The sequence below is a fragment of the Mandrillus leucophaeus genome, unplaced genomic scaffold (genome assembly GCF_000951045.1).
Source record: "Mandrillus leucophaeus isolate KB7577 unplaced genomic scaffold, Mleu.le_1.0 Scaffold333, whole genome shotgun sequence".
Classification (NCBI taxonomy): Eukaryota; Metazoa; Chordata; class Mammalia; order Primates; family Cercopithecidae; genus Mandrillus; species Mandrillus leucophaeus.
In genome coordinates this window covers 1,676,867-1,695,704 of record NW_012103510.1, presented here as the reverse complement: position 1 = coordinate 1,695,704, position 18,838 = coordinate 1,676,867, and the positions used below count along the sequence as shown (strand labels likewise).

Genomic DNA, 18,838 nt, shown 5'->3' with positions numbered 1-18,838 from the left:
GGGTTCAAGCGATTCTCCTGCCTCAGCCTCCTGAGCCCCTGGAACTACAGGCTCATGCCACTACACTGACTAATTTTGTATTTTTATTTTTAGTAGAGACAAGGTTTCACCATGTTGGCCAGGCTGGTCTCAAACTCCTAACTTCAGGTGATCCATCTGCCTCAGACTTCCAAAGTACTGGGATTACAGGCATGAGCCATCATACCTAGCCAAGATAAGGGTTTTAAAAGCACTTTGCACAGTGCCAGGTAAACACTAATAACTTATCAAATGGTAACTGAGTATTATATGGAACTTTGGTTTTTAAAAGGAAAAATGTGATCACATTATTCTTGTTGTTCTCCATCTTGCTTTTAAAACTCCTTCCTTACTGGCACACGTACGCCTACCTCATGCTTTCTTAACTGCTGTATAATCTTAAATCTCTATAGTTTATTTGCAAATACATCCTTCGGGTATTTTAATTTTATTTTATAAAATTATTGGAGCTTGGCATTCTGGAGCCAGCGGTGTTTCCAGGTGGGTCAACACAACTTGAGGACTCTAAAAACTGATGACAAAAAGGAGAAGATGAATCATTTAATGAACTCCAACTGTGTTCCAAGTATTATGCTGATGTCTCATTTCTGGCCCTCACCACACTGTTCTGCTTCTCTGGAAATAGGCTATTAGGTCAGCTGAGTGTGATGGTCCCGACTATGGTTAAGAATGGTTTTACCTTCTGGGACTGGGCTGTCCACACACAAATAACTCGCTAGTCCTTATAAAAAATAGACATAGACAAAAACCAATTACCCTCTTATTTTTCAAATATTAGATATTGAATTCAGATATTATATTATTAATACATATGAATATCTATTATGAATTATATTAAAACAGTATTATTACTTAGATTATACTTAGTATTATTAAGATCACTATATATTAATTAATTAATAATATCATATAGTAATATTAGTACTATATTGCATAGTATATAATATATAATTATTATATAGTAATAATAATTAATAGTTATTATTTATTATAATGATATAATAAAAATATCATTATATATAATTATAGTAATTATTTGTAATACCAATTTATTATATAGTAATACTAGTATTATATAGTATAATTAATATATATTTAAATATAGTAATACTATATTAATTAATATACAGTAATTATAATTACTATCTTAATATCTAATACCCATTAATATCTAAATTCAAACTCCTGACATATAGTCTAGTTGCAGCAGTCTGCTTTATATTTAAAATTTCCAAGCTTCATCTACTTCTGATGAAAGTCTGGTGAACAAAGACACTCTTCACATACAGGAACATTTTCCTGGAATAGCTCAGGCCCAAGAAAAAAAAAATTTCCCGGAGGTGCCTTGTCAGGAGTTAGTTTTTTAATTGCCTGGGGCTCCAGTTGTCCTCTTATCTTCTAAAAATTCTTCCCAATTTTCCCAGCCATATTTAAGTCCCACTAACTCCATGAAATCTTCCCATATCTTCTCCAATCCACGGATTTCTTCTTTTGATTAATTCTCACAAGTGCCATATTCTAGGCAACATTGTTGGAGTATTTACTCTTTCTCTATTAATATTAGTTTTGCTGGACTGTAAATGCAGCAAAAACAGTGATGGTTTATGATTTTCTTTTGATTTCTGTTACACGACCTAGAATCATCTTGAGTGTATACACTGGGCTCAGTAAATATTTGTGGGTTCTAATCTCAAGTCAATAAGAACAACAAAAATCCCTACTTGTAAGGAAAACAAAATGCCCATTTATTTCTTTTTCTTTCTTAACCCAATAATGAAATCCTTGGGAAAATATTTTTACATAGGAATCTTAATCTTGTCATGCAAGATTAAGATATTTGAGAAAAGGATATTCTTTATTTGGTGTGTCACTGGATTTGTGTCAGTTCTTATGACCCATGGCTTGAAATGAGATGGGTTAGTAAACATTTATGAGTTTTTCTATGGTCTCTAAACAGAGCACTTTGAAACGAGCGAACTCAGATTCTGGTAAACTTTAGATAACTTAGACAGAGAGAGAGAAGGTCTGTCCAAAGCAGTATTTACCAAATACAGTTGGAGTTATTTGTAAAAGAAAAGGTTTTGATGGTCATAGAAGGCTTGAGAAATCATGATTAAACAAACGTATTTGTGTTTCTTCATTACAAAATTTCTCAGTACTTTTAATATGCTAATAACTTCTAAGAAGGAAAGCATTTCCCAAACTTCGTGAAATCCTCTTCACTTGAGCGAGTGTCTATGGGTCTATTATTTTGCGAGTCATTTGTTTTCACCTCTTCTCACGAGTTAGTTTTTTAATTGCCTGTTTAATAATCTGTCACTCACCTGGTACAGAGCCCTCAATGGAGGTCTTTTGACTAAGCACAAGGCTACCCTGATTTCCGTCAAGACAGGAGTAATGCTAGTTCCCATCCACCCCACCCCCATCCCCTACCTTTGTAGAATCCTCTTTTGTAATAATGACAGTGTGTTTACGAGACCTTCGTTTAGCTTAAGTATTTCTTTTACTAAGCCTGTCTATTTTGCAAATTAATGTTTTTCTTTTCTTTTTTTTTTTTTTAAACAGACGTGGTCTTCCTCTGTCATCCAGGCTGGAGTGCAGTGGTATGATCATAGTTCACTGCAGCTTCAAACACCTAGGCTCAAGCGATCCTCCCACCTCAGCTTCCCGAGTAGCTGGGACTACAGGCCTGTGCCACCTAGCGCGGCTCTGTAGATTGATTTTTTGACGGCATAGCAAATCCTATTTCTCAATTGTCATGATGGTATTTATGTGTCATAAATATGTCAATATGAAGTTATTATAAAATAATCCATCCTGTTGGCATATAAAACATGTGTTTAGGCCTGCCAAAAATGCAACTCCTGCTCTCAGAACCAGCTGCCCAAGTATAGAATGGGGAAAAGGGGTGATTAGGAGTTGACAGCAAAACAGTAAAAGCCTATAGTTCTCCACTGAGTTTAGGTAAATTTGTGCCACTATTATATTGCTAAAAATAAATACAAATGATGATTTGAGGCTAAATTAACATGTTTATATGTAGAAGTTAAAGTACTTTTGCAGATCACTCAGGTACCAGGAAAGAGGGGGACTGCCCACTCTGTGCTGGTCAGACCACTGATGCAGAGTTTTGCCATCAGTTATGAGTCCTATATTCTAAGAAGCCAAGTGACAATTGTCAAAGTATAAGGAGGAAAGTGAGGGCAATCAAAAGGAGGTTGGACAAGGAGCATTAGATCTGGTACAATGTGGACATTTGTAAGGCTGTCAAGGGAGTTGCCTTCCGATCTCAGTTCTAAGTGCAAAGTCAGTGGGTGGATGTTATAGATAGACAGCTTCTGACTGCACCCAGGAAGATATGGTCAGAGGCATAAAAAAATAGAAGGTATGGCCTCTCACATTCATAAACATCTCATCATGAAGGATATTGAAGCAACTCCTTGGCCTCTACATTTGAAAGTAGATTTAATCATAAGGTAAAGATGGAACCAAGTCCACTAGGAATGTATTTAATGCAAAAGTATTTGCAGGTCCTCTAGCAAAGGCAGATGTGCCAAAAAATTGTTCACCCAAGCCCTGTTCTGGCAGGGTGGGAAATGTGTGCCTGGTTCCCCCACTTCCTTTGTGCCCTGGATCAAAGGAACTTGCTCCAAAGTTCTGTCCCAGCTCTGAGGTCTATTAACAAATATATGATAGACTCTTATCAGCTTGTCATGGGGTCACCTAGTCATGACCTCAAGGAAGTCCCATCTTGTCTCTGAGCCCTGATTTACAACTCTGTGAACCGAAGACATTAAATTAGATGAGCCTAAGATTTCCTCCTGTTCTGACATTTTGTGATTTTATAGACATGCATGAAGCAGAGCAGGAGAAGAACTTAAAAACCCACTTCCTTTAGCTAAAGCAGTTTAGCTTTAGGAATCCTCCATTGAAAAACATACCATTTTCATCCATTCTTAGTTCAAAGCATCAGAGTACAGATTAGGGTTTTTTTTTTTTTTTTTTTTTGTGTGTGTGTGTGTGTGTAGTAAACAGGTATTCAAGGAAATAAAACATGTTTGGAAAGTTTTTTTATATTTATTTTTATTTTTTGGTTTGTTTTTTTATGATGGGGTTTCACTCTCTTACCCAGGCTGGAGTGCAGTGGTACAATCATAGCTCACTGCAGCCTCAACCTTCTGGGCTCAAGTGATCCTCCCACCTCAGCCTCCAAAGTAGCTATGACTACAGGCTTGGGCCACCATGCTTGGCTAATTTTTTGTAATTTTTTTTCTTTTTGGAGATGGGGTTTTGTTGTGTTGCCCAGGCTGGTGGTTGAGCTCCAGAGCTGAAGAGCCCACCTCAGCCTCCAAATGTGCTGGGATACAGGCATGAGCCACCACACCCTGCCTCAGGAAAGTTTTACAAAGCAAGATGGAAAAGATGGGTCAGGGGCCTGGAGAGCTGGATATAAGCTCTTTGAGGAACAAAGGATTTGGGAATGGGAGGAGGGCTTGGAGGGAGAATACTTCCCAGTCAGTCCCAGCAAGGATCAGAGTCCACCAAACAACTCAAAGGAAGTGAATAGAGGAAGCAGCATTCCCAAAGCCATTTCTGGGTTTCCTTCTAACCACAACAGGAAGCTTTCCCTGATAACCAGTCCTCTTCTGGCTGAGTGCCATTGTGTGATGTCTCTGTTGCTGACACTGTTTCAGTTTCCCTAGCTGGACTAGACTGTCACTCATGACCAGTTTTTGCCCTCTACAACTCTTAGATGTGATGTGGAAGGCAAACCTGGAGTTTGGAGTTCCAAAAGATAAATGGTGAGCTGGATTCTCTCTACCATCCACCTCAACAAAGAAACTCTAGACTTCGTACCCACGCCCTGTAGCTAAGCTGAATGGGTCCTGCCCATTCTCAGGGACTTACCCAGGAGCTGACATGTCCATAGCTCCCACCTGCAGATCCTGATGCGTCTACCTGGGCCTGAGCTCAGGGCTAGCTAGAAATGGGAGCCAGTACCCTTCCATGAGCAGCACTCTACCAATTTAGGAAAAGAGCTGGTGGAGGATGGACCAAGGTTTCCTGGCCCCTTAGGTCCCCTCGTAGTGGTTCTTAAAGGGCTCCAAGTGGGATTGGGCCCCCTATCTACAGCAGTACCTCATGTGTGACACTCTTCATTGGCCCTTTTCTTTCCCTATCATGTGAGACTCCCTAAAAGTTTCCTTGGAATCAGTTTCCAAACAAATTATCTGTTTGCAAGTCCCCATCACGGGGGCTACTTTTAGAAGGACCACAGGCTTAGATCCCCATTAAACTCCACAAAGGCCATTTTGGCCCCTGCTGGGTGTAGCAATATTGCTAAGTCCTGTTTCATGGAACTTACAAGGGAAAACAATGGCAGGGCCCCAGTGGAAGTTGCTGTGAAAACCATAGCCCTGGGCACCATGTTCATCCTCTCCCACCCCCATCCCATGCATTCATCTCTGTCTTCTTTTTCAAATTTGATTTTAAATATTTACAGCATCATACATCTTCCCCCACCAGATATTACTAATGAACTGTTATTGTCTGCAAAACCTCCCAGATGAGTGATGGCCAACTTAAAAAGAGCATCAATGTTTTATTCGTGAAATAGAAGCCAGAAACAGAAAATGCTTATGCACTTTTAGGTCTTTGATCATTATTATTATTGATACTCCAGTACAGAGGAAGCACTAGGGCAATTAGCAAAATCAAACAGAACTGAAGATTCTATATAGCAGCAATAAAAATTATATAAATATGTAAATGCTTACAAACGTTTAAATCAATAAGCAGGGCACATTTCAAGAAAATGTAAATGTTCAACCTATACATTTCAAGAAAAATGTGGAATACTAAATGCCTTTCCTGAGGTTGAATACCTCATTGGCAAAGAAGAAATTCCAGATACTGCACTGTCCTGCCAGAGAGAGGGCTGTGCCACTATCAATTTGTATTTCTGGATTGCAATGAAATTTCAGAGACCCTCATGGTCATTAACATCAGCTTTCTGGAGTTGACTTGCGTTCTGTCCCCATCTACCCTGCCTTTCTTCTCTTACTGTTTGTTCACAATGTGAACCCCAGATGGAGGTTCCTCTTCTGATTCTGGCAGGCAGTCTGGTTTAGCAGACAGCAGAGAGTGCCTCTCAGTGACTGGTTTCTGAGAGCCACAGAAATTAGAGTTCAAATCTTAGTTGGCCTTTCCAGCTGTGTGACTTGGAGCATACTAGTTAGTCTCTCTGAATCTCAGTTTCTTTATCTTTTAGGTGGAGATAAGAATACCAACCTAAGCTAATGCAGACCACATGCTTAGTGTGGTGACTGGTGCCTCACAAGTGCTCAGTATGAGTGACTATTCCCTGCCCAGCATGCAGTAAATGAGCACAATTTCTACAGACTCTGCAGGCTCTGCTTATGGGAGGACCTGCATTTTTAAATGGTTTGTCTTTGCCCAGTGAATCTGTGATCCCAGGTGTCCCAGCCTCGATGAGATCATGGCATTCAGGTAAGCTAGAAAATTCTCATCACCACAGATTTAAGGCTTTTACTGGGAATAGTTTCCTTCTAGGTTGATAGGGAGTGGCTGAGAGCCCATGCCCACCACTCAGCCTCCTTCAAGTGGCAGCCAGCACAACTTCTCCACATGTCATTTTGCTAAGTGGGAATTCAGGAGGATGAAGACCGTACTGGGAAAATGAAGCAATGGAGAAACACTAGAGGGTGGGAGTCAAATACTTGGGTTTCCCTCCCAGACCCACCACTCATGGCTATGTGACCTTAGGATAATATAAGATAGCCAGGGTCTCTAAGAGTGTGAATCTGGCACCTAAAAGTCCTGGTCTAGAAATTTGGCTTTACTACAGCCTTATCTGTGTGTCTTAGGGAGAAAGGCCTATCCTTTCTTGACCTCCGTTTCCTCATCTGTAAAAGTTCAAAATACCTGGTATATGGAGAATGCTCTGGACAGCAGCAGACTCATAGGAAGTGCTCATAGCCATTATTGCTTGAGTCTGGTTTCCTCGTCTGTATAATAGGATGGTCATCTCTTGCCCTGCCTACCTCAGAGGCCTCCAGAGAAACTCATCATAGGCTAGCTCTTCATAGGATGAAATCATCTGCAGCCTCAAATAATGATTGATGTTCTTACTGTTTCTGCAGCAGATTCTAGATGACCACTTGAAAGATCATGCTTCAAATTAGCACTCACCAATTACAATACAGAAAGAACACGCATATGTGATTTCATTTAATGTGTCCTAGTTGAGGTCACTACCCAAGTTATGGAAACTGATCATCTTCTGCCCTCGTGACAAGTTCATATCTCTCTATTCTTCCATTTTGCTGCAATTTTCTGAAACAAGAGGCCCAGTCCTCTTCAGAGGGTAGAATCTTCAGCTAGACCTTGGGAACCGCAAAGCAGAAATAGAGGCATCCTGGGAAAGGGGCAGCTTTCTCCTGGGATGGGGTAGGAGAGAAAGGTGGGCGATATTCCCAGTGTTACTGTGCCCTTCCTTCCAAGTTAGGCTGAATATAAAGCAGCTTGGATTCAGTCACCAAGCTTAACGGTGTGGGTGACAGAATAATTTAATGTCTTCTCCAGGAGGGCTAAGTAAACCCCAGCATAGACTTTTCACAATCATTGTTCAGACAGAGCCTGAATGCCCCTGGCTGTTGAGCTTGTCATGGGACACAGGAGGTTGGCTATTTGCTGGATGCTCTCAGCAACTAAGAAATTTCCACCCTTCTCTGATTTTTTTCTAAGTCTACCTTGAGACTGAGTCACTTATCTCTGTGTCCCCTAAAACAGAGCACAGTATATGGCACATATGCATAAAACAAGTGTTTGTTGGTTGAAGAAATAAATGCATGTACTGGAGGGGATGAGTATGGGAGAAAGGATGAATGGATTGATGACTTGTAGGCAGAAAGCAACAAAAATAAAAAGAGAACATACTGAAATGTCTTGGAATGTAGTCTAGAGGCAGTGCTCCTGGATTGCAGGTCATGTACTAAGCTAACTGCAAGGAGCCCTGCAGTATTTTGCTTCACATGCGTGCCAATTCTATAGAAGCTCCAGCAACCCAGATGTAAATGCTGCCATGCACCCCTGGTCCATCTGTGTTCCAAGAATCTGAGGCAGAATCAGATGCTGGGAGTAGGATGAGAGGCACAGGATGCATTGTTGACTATCACTTTCCAGCCCCAAGCCCCAGGCTCCTTCTTTTTTGCCCTCCTATCCTTACTGCTGCACAAGTGACTCACCTGTATTGGACCTCCAGGCAAGGCAGAGTCATAGAAGCCCACTCTGTCGCAAAGATGGAAAATTGAAATAATAAATGGGGGCTTTGAAGGGAGAACATAAAGAGGATGAGAGGAATTGTAGCCTCCACATGACATCCCTGTTCCAGCTGTACCTCCAAGGAGCCCCAGGACCCACTTCCTCTTTCCACTCTTCTCACTAAGCTTTGGCTAAGTCAATTTCCATTTGCAGCAAAGGATGCTTGAGTAACACAAGGCACAATGTTCCCTCCTTTTATCTGTGTAATCCTCAGGGTTCAAAGCAATCTCTAGTAAGCTAGCTATTGGTGCTCTTTTCTCCTTGGAGAGAAAATAAGTAAATCTCATAAAGATATTTGCCTTCTAAACACCTGATCTACTCCTTTCTCCGAAAGTATTTGGCCCAGAAATGTCTTTCTCAGGGAGCTGGATAAATGGAGTTTGCTAAGGACCTAGATGCCAGGAGAGAGAATTATGGAGGTGATGATTAGTATGTTTCCTCATCCATGAGACACTTTGTGTCTCTAAGAGATGGTTAACAGGCATCTAGATCTCCACAGTGGGTTAGGAAATCAAAGGTTCTCAACCATCACCACCACATACCCCAGTGAACCAGCTACCCTGGTAACTAGATACAAATTCTGCCACAATCTCTTTGGGGTTTAATTTTCACGGGGCTCTGGTTACAAATCATCAAAGAAATTTGAACCAGTGGCAGTGCACATACAGTTAATTGAGTCATTTTTTCCCAGGATGTCAGCTTTTGTTGCTATTTCTATTCTGAAACACTGACTCACACTGTTAATTTAAACTGTGTGTGTAACCGTGGAGATTTCATTACCTTTGGCATTCTTTTTTATTCTGTCCTAGAAAATCTAATTTCAGAAAAGAGAGAAGGTAAAAGTCACTTCCACCTGCTGCACTCGAATCTTTCACATACACAAAAGTTTCCATTGGTCTACTGGAAGAAATCCCCATTGGTGCCATTTTCTACCTTGTTGCCTAATGAAATAAGAAAGGTGTGGCTCTGAGAGATGCCCTCCAATGTGCCATTCCAGAGCCAACTCTGCAGCAACCTTAACTCTGATCTGTGGTTTACCAGCCCATAAGAGAAGAAAAGTGAACCAGATGATCTCGAAGGAAATTTCCAGCTTTGACATTCCAGAAAAATCGCCCCATGGTAGCCTTTTCCTGAGTGTACATCACAGAATACTGGTTTACTCCTTCATCAGGCCATTCAAAAGGTATTTACTGAACACCTCTTTTGGCACCACGGCGTGTCTAGACACTTGTAAACTGCAATGGTAAAGAGCATGATTCTGGTGTCAGAGGCTTGTGTCTGAGCCCTGGCTTCACATCACTTACTAGCTGTGTGAAACTGGACAAGTTCTGTGCCTCAATTTTCTTATCTATAAAATGCAGTAATCATCGTATCTGCCTCATAGGGTTATTGTAAATATGAATGAGTTAGTCCATTTATTGTAAATATGAAAGAGTCATGTGCCAAAGTACTTAGAACCATGGCTGGCCTGCAATAGGTGTTGTTTTTTGTTGTTATAACACTGGTGAGCAAAAGCCAGCGAAGTCACTCTCTTCATAGCGCTTACAGTCTTATATGGGAGACAGATATTTATCAAACATTCATTCAAACAAAGATAAAATGCAATTATGGCAAATTTTATACATGTATATGTTGCTATAAGAGCTTAAAATATGGATATTTTGACCCAGTTAAGGAAGGTTTCCCTAAGCGTGAGCTTAGATGCAGAGAATAATACAGGAGTTACTTCAAGGAATGGAGGGTATATTATATTTTAAATATGGGCAATATTGAAAAAAATAAAAGAATAAAAGGAAAGGCATTTCAGGCAGAGGAATCAGCTTGTTTAAAGGCCTATGGAGGAAGGAAGCAGGTGCAATGCACTGATGCTGATTCTGTGTCCTCCTGTGTATCTAGGTACATGCTAGGATTGCATGTCCCTGCCTCTGTGAATGTGGATGTGAACATGTGACTTTTTCCGCCCAATGGAATGTGAACAAACATTTGTGTGTATGCACACCATGCCTGCGTGGAAGCCTCAAGAGCTAGCATGCAATTGGCCATGCTTTCTTCTAGTGCATGCACCCCCCTGCAGGCTGCCACTGCTAATACACACTGGATACATACTGTAAGCAATAAATGAGCCTTTTTGCTTTTAAGATGCTGTGATTTGGGGGTTGCTTTTTGCTGCAGCTTAACCTACCATATCCTGATTCATAGAGAAGGTCAATAAAACTGGCAATAAGAGAGTAAAGGGAATTAAGGGGTAAGGTAAGATAGGGCAGTGTTTAGGGTCAACAGTAAAAAGATTTTGTTTGTCAAGTTAAGGAGAGGTGATGCCATCCTAAGAGCAAAGGCAAGTTACTAAAGGGTCTGAAATGTAGAGAAAAGATGGGAAAGAGGGCAAAGAATGGGGAAGCAAGAATAAATAGACCTGGGGAGTCAACTGCATGGCCCAGGCAAGAGATCATGATACTTGTGCTATAGTGGTGATAGCAGAGACGGGAAGTAGTGGACATCTTTGAGATCTATTTGGGAGGTTGGAATTGATGGGACTTTGGTGATGGACTATGAGTAGTGAAACAGGAGGAGGCTTCCATATTGCTGGCTTGTCCAACTGGACAAATGATGGGGCCACTTATTGAGATGGCTCATAATAAACAAGGAGCCAAAAGCAGGGTTTCAATTAGTAAAACTTTCTCGTGTCCAAGAACGGTTTCCGGCAGAAGGCTTATAGCAACATTAATTCATCAGCAAGAAAAAAATTAGCTCTAACTGACAGTGCAGGTATTTCTAAAAATAATCCCAAGTACTCTATCATGCAAGCAAAGAATGTGCTTCAGAAAAAGAGTTTCTTCCCCCACCACCCAAAGGAAAACATTCAGAAAAAACCTGTCATTATTCCTGTCATTTTTGCAGAGGTAGGGGATTTTTCCTCATGATAGATTATGATAAACATATCATGCCTATTAAGAGTTCAAAAAGGGAAGTAAAACTTGTTTGTTCTATTTGACTTTATTGAAAGTAGTAGAAGCGACACAAACTTTGAGTCAGAGGAGCCTGTGTTTGAACCCGAGATTTTCCACTTACTAGCTGGGTGAACTCAGGTCAGTTATCACATTTCCACACACCCCAGTTCACTCATCTGTACTACTAACACAGAGAATTCATGTTAACCTCTTACTGGAGGGATTATCTGATAGAGATATTAACAGGGGGTTTGTAATAGAGGTGTGAGACCTGGATAAGACTATTCACTTCTCTTTCCCTATGAAGATCTTGTTCAAAGAATTCTAAACAGAAGAAACAGTAGCTAATTGGGATTATGACTCCTGCTTCAATTCCTTCATATAGATGTTACAACTGGGTTGAACAACGTTGCTTAAGCCAAAAAACTAAAGTAGGGCTCTGGCTTTCTGCTTTTGCTTTGAATCTGAGGTGGCTAGTAGTCACAGATAGCAGAGAGGAATGGAAAGAGAGAGAGTGTGGCCAGTCCTGATTGGGAGGCTGGCTCTTTCCAGATGTTTCTGCCTTGTGCAGACAGAGCATGCAAGAGAAAGGTTGTATTTCCCTTTGATCCTTACCTAGGTGAGTCTGTTACCAGTAGCACATGGGCCAGTAACGTTAATAATATCTACTGGTTAATCTAATAGCTAAGATGATTTTGAAATGGCATTGAGTACAAATAATTTTTCTCAAATTCCTGAGGCAACGGTAATATAAAATGAAAATATCAGGGATTTCTGCTGGGGAATACAATCACAGGTACCATTAGTACCATTACAGCTTGTTATGTACATTCATAATAGAAGATTACAATTCTAATAGGTAGAAGTTAGCAGAGGTACTTTTTTTTTTTTCTCATCCAAGTTTATTCCCCTACCCTACTGGGATTCTACCCAGGTACCTACCCCCTTCCCCACCCCACCAGTGTTTAGCGCCTGCAGAAGTCTTTTTTTGTTTGTTTGTTTTTTGATTTTTTTTTTTTTGAGATGGAGTCTCAGTCTTCACCAAGGCCGGAGTACAGTGGCACCATCTTGACTCACTGCAACCTCCGCCTCCCGGGTTCAAGGGATTCTCCTGCCTCAGCCTCCCAAGTAGCTGGGATTACAGGCACCAGCCACTACGCTCAGCTAATTTTTTGTATTTTTAGTAGAGACGGAGTTTCAACATGTTGACCAGGCTGGTCTCGAACTCCTGACCTCGTGATTCACCCGCCTCAGCCTCCCAAAGTGCTGGGATTACAGGCGTGAGCCACCGAGCCTGGCCCATTTTTTTTTTAATGTAATAGTTTTATTCAGGTGTAATTAACATACCATACAATTCGTCCACTTAAAGCGTATAACTCAGAGGTTTTAGTGCCTTTCAGAGAGGTGTGCAACTGTCACCACAACTTTAGAACATCTTTATCATCCCCAAATGAAACCTCATTTCTGTAGCAGTCACTTCCTCCCCACTTTCACCCAGACCTAGGCAACAACTAATCTACAATTTTGCTATTCTGGACATTTTATATAAATAAAATCATACAGGCCTGACATGGTGGTTCACACCTGTAATCCCAGCACTTTGAGAGGCTGAGGTGGGCGAATCGCTGGAGGTCAGGAGTTCGAGACCAGCCTGGCCAGCATGGCGAAACCTGTCTCTACTAAAAATATAAAAATTAACCAGGCATGGTGGCAGGCACCTGTAATCCCAACTACTCGGGAGGCTGAGGCAGGAGAATCACTTGAACCCAAGAAGTGGAGCTAAGATCGCACCATTGCACTCCAGCTTGGGTGACAGAGTGAGAAACCATCTCAAAAAAATAAAATAAAATAAAATTACGCAATATGTGGTCTTCTATAATTGGCTTTTTACACATAGTGTGTTTTCAGGCTTCATTCATGTTGTAGCACATATCAGTGCTTCATTTCTCTTTTTTTGCTGAATAATATTCTGTTATATAAATACAACAATTTGGTTTATTCATTCATCTGTTGCTAGACATCTGAGATGTTTCTGGTTTTGGCTATTATGAATAATGCTGTTATAAATATTGGTGTACGAGTTTTTGTGTGGACATAAGTTTCTCTTGGGTCTGTATCTAAGAGTGGGATTTCTGGGTCATGTGGTAACTCCATGTTTAACTTTTGAATAGTGATTCAAATATTTAAAGTGACAGTACCATTAGTTATTCAAATATTCAAATAAAGTGACTGTACCATTTTACATTTCCACCAGCAGTATATGAGAGCTTCAATTCTCCACAACTAATCTAACACTTGTTTTACCTATCTTTTTATTATACCCGTCTTAGTGGGTGTGAAGTGGTATCTTATCATGGTTTTGAAGAGCATTTCTCTGATAGCTAATGATGCTGCACATCTTTTTATGCACTTATTGGCCATTTGTTTGTCTTCTTTGGAGAAGTATATATTCAAGTTCTTTGCCCATTCTTAAATTGGACTGTCTTTTTATTATGGATTTGTGTATGTTCTTTATATATTCTAACATAATTTTTTATCAGATATTTGATTTTCAACTATTCTCACATTCTGTGGATGTCTTTTAACTTTTTTGATAGTGTACTTTGAAGAGTAGGATTTAATTTTGATGAAGTCTAATTTATCTATTTTCTTTTGTTCCTTGTGCTTTTAGTAACATAGCTAAGAAAGCTTTGCTTAATCCCAGATCATGAAGATTTACTTCTTTATTTTCTTCTAGCAGTTTTATAATTTTCACTCTTATGTTTATATATTGAGTTACTTTCGGTATATAGTATAAGGGTCAAATTTTATTCTTTTATCGGTGAATATCCAGTTTTCCCAGCACAATTCATTGAAAATACTGTTTTTCCCCATTAAGTTATCTTGGTACCTGATCAAAAATCAATTGACTATAAATGTGAAGGTTTATTTCTTTATTTAAGACTTTGTTTTTTTTTCTAGCTTTATTGAGGTTTCATTGACAAATAAAATTGCATGTATTTAAGGTATACAGTATAATATTTTGATATATGTATACATTATGTAATTATTACACAAATCAAGCTAATTAGCATACTCACCATCCCACAGTCTCTCGTGGTTATCTTTTATATAGTAAGAACACTTAAGATCTACTCTCTTAGCAAATCTCCAGTATACAATAAGTATATATTATTAATTATAGTCATCGTGGTGTGCATTAGGTATCTCGAACTTTTTCATCTTGTAACTGAAAATTTGTACCCTTTGAACAGCATTTCCTCATTTCTCCCACTCCTTTGCCCTTGGTAACCACCATTCTACTCTCTTCCTACGAGCTCATTAAAAAAAAAATTCTTATAAGTGAGATCATGCAGTGTCTTTCTGTGTCTGCATGTCCTCATTTCATTTACCATAATGTCCTCCAGCTTCATCATGTTGCAAATGTCAAGGTTTCCTTCTTTTTCAAGCCTGCGTAATACACCACATTTTCTTTATCTCTTTTTCCAATGAAAGATACTTTGGTTGCTTCAATATCATAGTTATTGCAAATAAAACTGCAATGAACATGGAAGTGCAAATACCTCTTTGACATACTGATTTCAATTCCTTTGGATATATACCCAGACACAAATAAATTATTGCTGGATCATATGGTATTCTATTTTTAGTTTTCTGAGAATCCTCTATCCTGTTTTCCATGATGGCTGTACTAATTTACATTCCCATCAACAGTACACAAGGGCTCCTTTTTCTTTGCATTGTAACCAACACTTTACCTTTTGACTTTCTGATAATAGTCATCCTAACAGGTATGAGATGATATCTTAGTGAGATTTTAATTTGCATTTCCCTGATGATTAGTGATGCTGAGCACCTTTTCATATACCTACTAGTCATTCGTATGTCCTCTTAGGAAAAAATGTCTCTCCATGTTCTTTCTCATTTTAAAATTGAGTTATCTGGAATTTTGCTGTTGAATTGCTTGAATCTCTTATATATTTTGGATATTAACTCTTATGGGATATAAGGTTTGCAAATATTTTCATCCATCACATAGGTAACCTTTTCATTTTGTTTATTGTTTCCTTTGCTGCGCAGAAACTTTTTAATTTCATTTAGTCCCTCTTGTTTTTGTTTCCTGTGATTTTTGTGTCATATCCAAAAAATAGCATTACCAAGACCGATATCAAGGAGATTTCCCCCGTGTTTTCTTCTAAGAATCTTACATTTAAGTCTTTAATTTATTTTGAGTTGAATTTTGTTTATGATGTCAGATAACGGTCCAATTTCATTCTTCTGCATGTGGACGTCTAGTTTTCCCAACAACATTTATTGAACAGACTATCCCTTTCCCACTGTGTGTTCTTGGTGCTTTCTCAAAGAGTAATTGACTATATATGCCTGGGTTTATTGTTAGGTTCTCTATTTTGTTCTATTGGTCTGTGTGTCCATTTTAATGCCAGTATCATACTGTTTTGATTACTATAGGTTTGTAATATAATTTGAAATCATTATGTGTGAAGGCTCCAGCTTTGTTCTTTATGCACAAGATTACTTTAGCTATTCAGGGTCTTTGTGGTTCCATACAAATTTTAGAATCTTTTTGTTTTTTTTCTATTTCTGTGAACAGGGATTGAATTGAATCCATAGACCACTTTAGGTAGCATGGTCATTTTGACAATATCAATTCTTCAAATCCATGAATACAGACTACTTTTCCATTTATTTATGTCTTCTTCAACTTTCTGCATCAACGTTTTATTGTTTCCAGTGCGTAGATTTTTCACTTGTTAAATTTATTCATAAGTGTTTTATTTTCTTTGATGCTATCATAAATGGGATTGTTTTCTTAATTTCTTTTTCAGTTCTTTGTCTTGTTCCTGATCTTAGATAAAAGTTTTCAGGTTTTCACTGTTGACTACGATGTTGGCTGTGGTCTTGTCACATATGGCCTTTATTATCTTGGGGTTCACTCTTTTTATACCTAAATTATTGGAAGTTTTTACATATGCAAATAGAACCATCCTTGTATCCCAGGAACAGATCCCACTTGGTCATGGAATGTTATCCTTTTAATATGCTGTTGAATATGGTTTGCTACTATTTTAATGAGGATACTTTGCATCTATGCTCATCAGGGATATTGGTCTGTAATTTTTTTTGGAGCGCCCTTAGAAACCTAGAGTAATGTTAGCTTGATAACATAAATTTGAAAATATTCCCTCCTCTTCAATTTTTTTTGGAAGAGTTTGAGAAGAATTGGTAGTAGTTCTTGTTCAAATGTTTGGTTGAATTTATCAGTGAAGACATCTGGTCCTGAGATTTTCTATGTTGGGAGATTTTTTATTATTGATTCAATTTTCTTAGATTTTTAAAAAATATTCCTTTATTCTTAATGTATGCATTTGTTGCTACAAAATTCCTTTTTTGAACTGCTTCTGCTGCCTCTTATAAGTTTTGGTAAGTAGTATTTCCATTTTTGTTTCTCTCAAGATATTTTTTATTTTGCTTTTGGTTTCTTCTTTGACCCACTGGTTGTTTGAGAGCGTGTTAATTGATATCTACATATTTGTTAATTTTTCAGTTTTCCTCCTGTTATTGATTTCTAGCTTCATACTACTGTGGTCAGAAAAGATATTTGATATGATTTCAATATTCTTAAAATTTTTGAGACTTATCTTGTGGCCTACATGTGATAGAACCTGGAGAATGTTCCCAGTATATTTGAGAAGAATGTATATTCTGTTTCTGTTGGTTGTCATGTGTGTATGTCTGCTAGGGCCATGTGGCCTAAAGTGCCATTCAAATCTAATACTTCCTTATTGATTTGCTGTCTGGATGATCGACCCATCATTGAAACTGGGATATTGAAGTCTCCTAGTGTTATTGTATTGCTGTTTATTTATCCCTTTATATCCTTTAATATTCGCTTTATGTAATTATATGTTCCTATGTTTGGTACACATATATGTGTAATTATTATATCATCTTGATAAATTGACATCTTTATTATTATATAATGACCTTCTTTGGTTCCTTTTACAGTTTTTACTTAAAGAATATTTTGTCTGACATAGGTATCCTGCTCTCTGTTTCCATTTGCATAGATATCATTTTCCATCCCTTCACTTTCAGCCTGTTGTGTCCTTAAAGTTGCAGTAAGTTGCTGAGGCAGCTTATAGTTGGTTCTTGTTTTTCTTATCTATTTAGCCTTTTTATATCTTTGGATTAGAGAATTTAATCCATTTATATTTAAAGTAGTTGTTGATAGTTAAAGACTTACTATTCTAATTTTGTTCATTGTTTTCTTGCTATTTTGTCATTTCTTTGTTTCTTTCTTCTTCTTTTACTGTGTATTTTTGTAATTTGATGACTTTTATGTCACAGTATGCTTTTATTCCATTATGCTTTATGTATCTACTATAGGTTTAGGATTTATGGCTATCATAAGGCTTACGTAAAACATCTTACAGTTAAAACAGTTTATTTTATGCTTAAAACAACTTAACTTTGATCACATACAAAAACTCTACAGTTTTACTTCCCCTTCTACATTTTATGCTTTTGATGTCACAAATTTCACATTTCTAAATTGTATATTCATTAACAAATTATTGTAACTGTAGGATTTTTAAATAATATTGTCCTTTCGTTTTTTATTTTTTGAGACAAGGTCTCAGTCTTTCTCCTGGGCCGGAGTGCAGTGGCACAATCATAGCTCACTGCAGCCTCAAACTGTTGTGCTCAGTCACCCGCCCTTTAACTTTTATACTAGGTTAAAAGCAATTTACATACCACTATTACAGTATTAGAGTATTCTGATTTTGACTACATACATACCTTTGCCAGTGAGTTTTATATTTTCTTATGTATTCATGTTACTAATTGGTATACTTTCAGTTCAGCTTGAAGAACTCCCTTTTAGTGTTTCAGGTCTAGTGGTGATAAACCCACTGAGATATTATCTGTGAAAGTTTTTATCTCTCCTTCATTTCTGAAGGACATCTTTTCTGGGTAAAGCATTCATCCTTGACAGGTTTTTGTTGTTGTTGTTTGTTTGTTTTTCTCTTTCAGCACTTTGAATATATCATCCAACTCTCTCGGCCTGCAAGGTTTCTGCTGACAAATCTGATGCTAGCCTGTTGGAGGTTCCCTTGCATGTGACCAGCCTCTTTCCTCTTACTATTTTCAAAATTAATTGTTTTTGTTTTTTGATAGTTTGATTATAATGTGTTCTTTTTACATTTAACCTGTTTAGAAATCTTTACGCTTCATATAACTAAATGTATATATTTCATCCCCAAATAAGAAAAGTTTTATCATCATTTTTTTCAAATAAATGTCTGCTTCTTTCTCTTTCTCTTTTCCATCTAGAACTCACATAATATATATTAGTTCTTTTTATAGTATTCCATTATCCTATAGACTATTTTTTTATTTTTCTTTGTTCTTTTTTATTTTCTTTCTCCTCTGACTGGATAATTTTAAGTGACCTGTCTTCAGTTTCACAGATTCTTTTTTTTTTT

At 38.1% G+C, this 18,838-nt stretch overlaps 1 protein-coding gene across 1 annotated transcript in view; it reads right to left on the bottom strand.

Annotated features, from left to right (window-relative positions):
* Positions 1–466: 466 nt before the first annotated feature.
* LOC105545638 (chromosome unknown open reading frame, human C16orf97) overlaps positions 467–18,838 on the bottom strand; it is a 49,377-nt gene continuing 31,005 nt past the window's right edge. Inside the window, 4 exon segments of the mRNA XM_011988654.1 lie at positions 467–593; positions 719–760; positions 8,307–8,324; positions 8,326–8,349. Of these exon segments, the coding sequence (XP_011844044.1) occupies positions 467–593; positions 719–760; positions 8,307–8,324; positions 8,326–8,349 (211 nt within the window).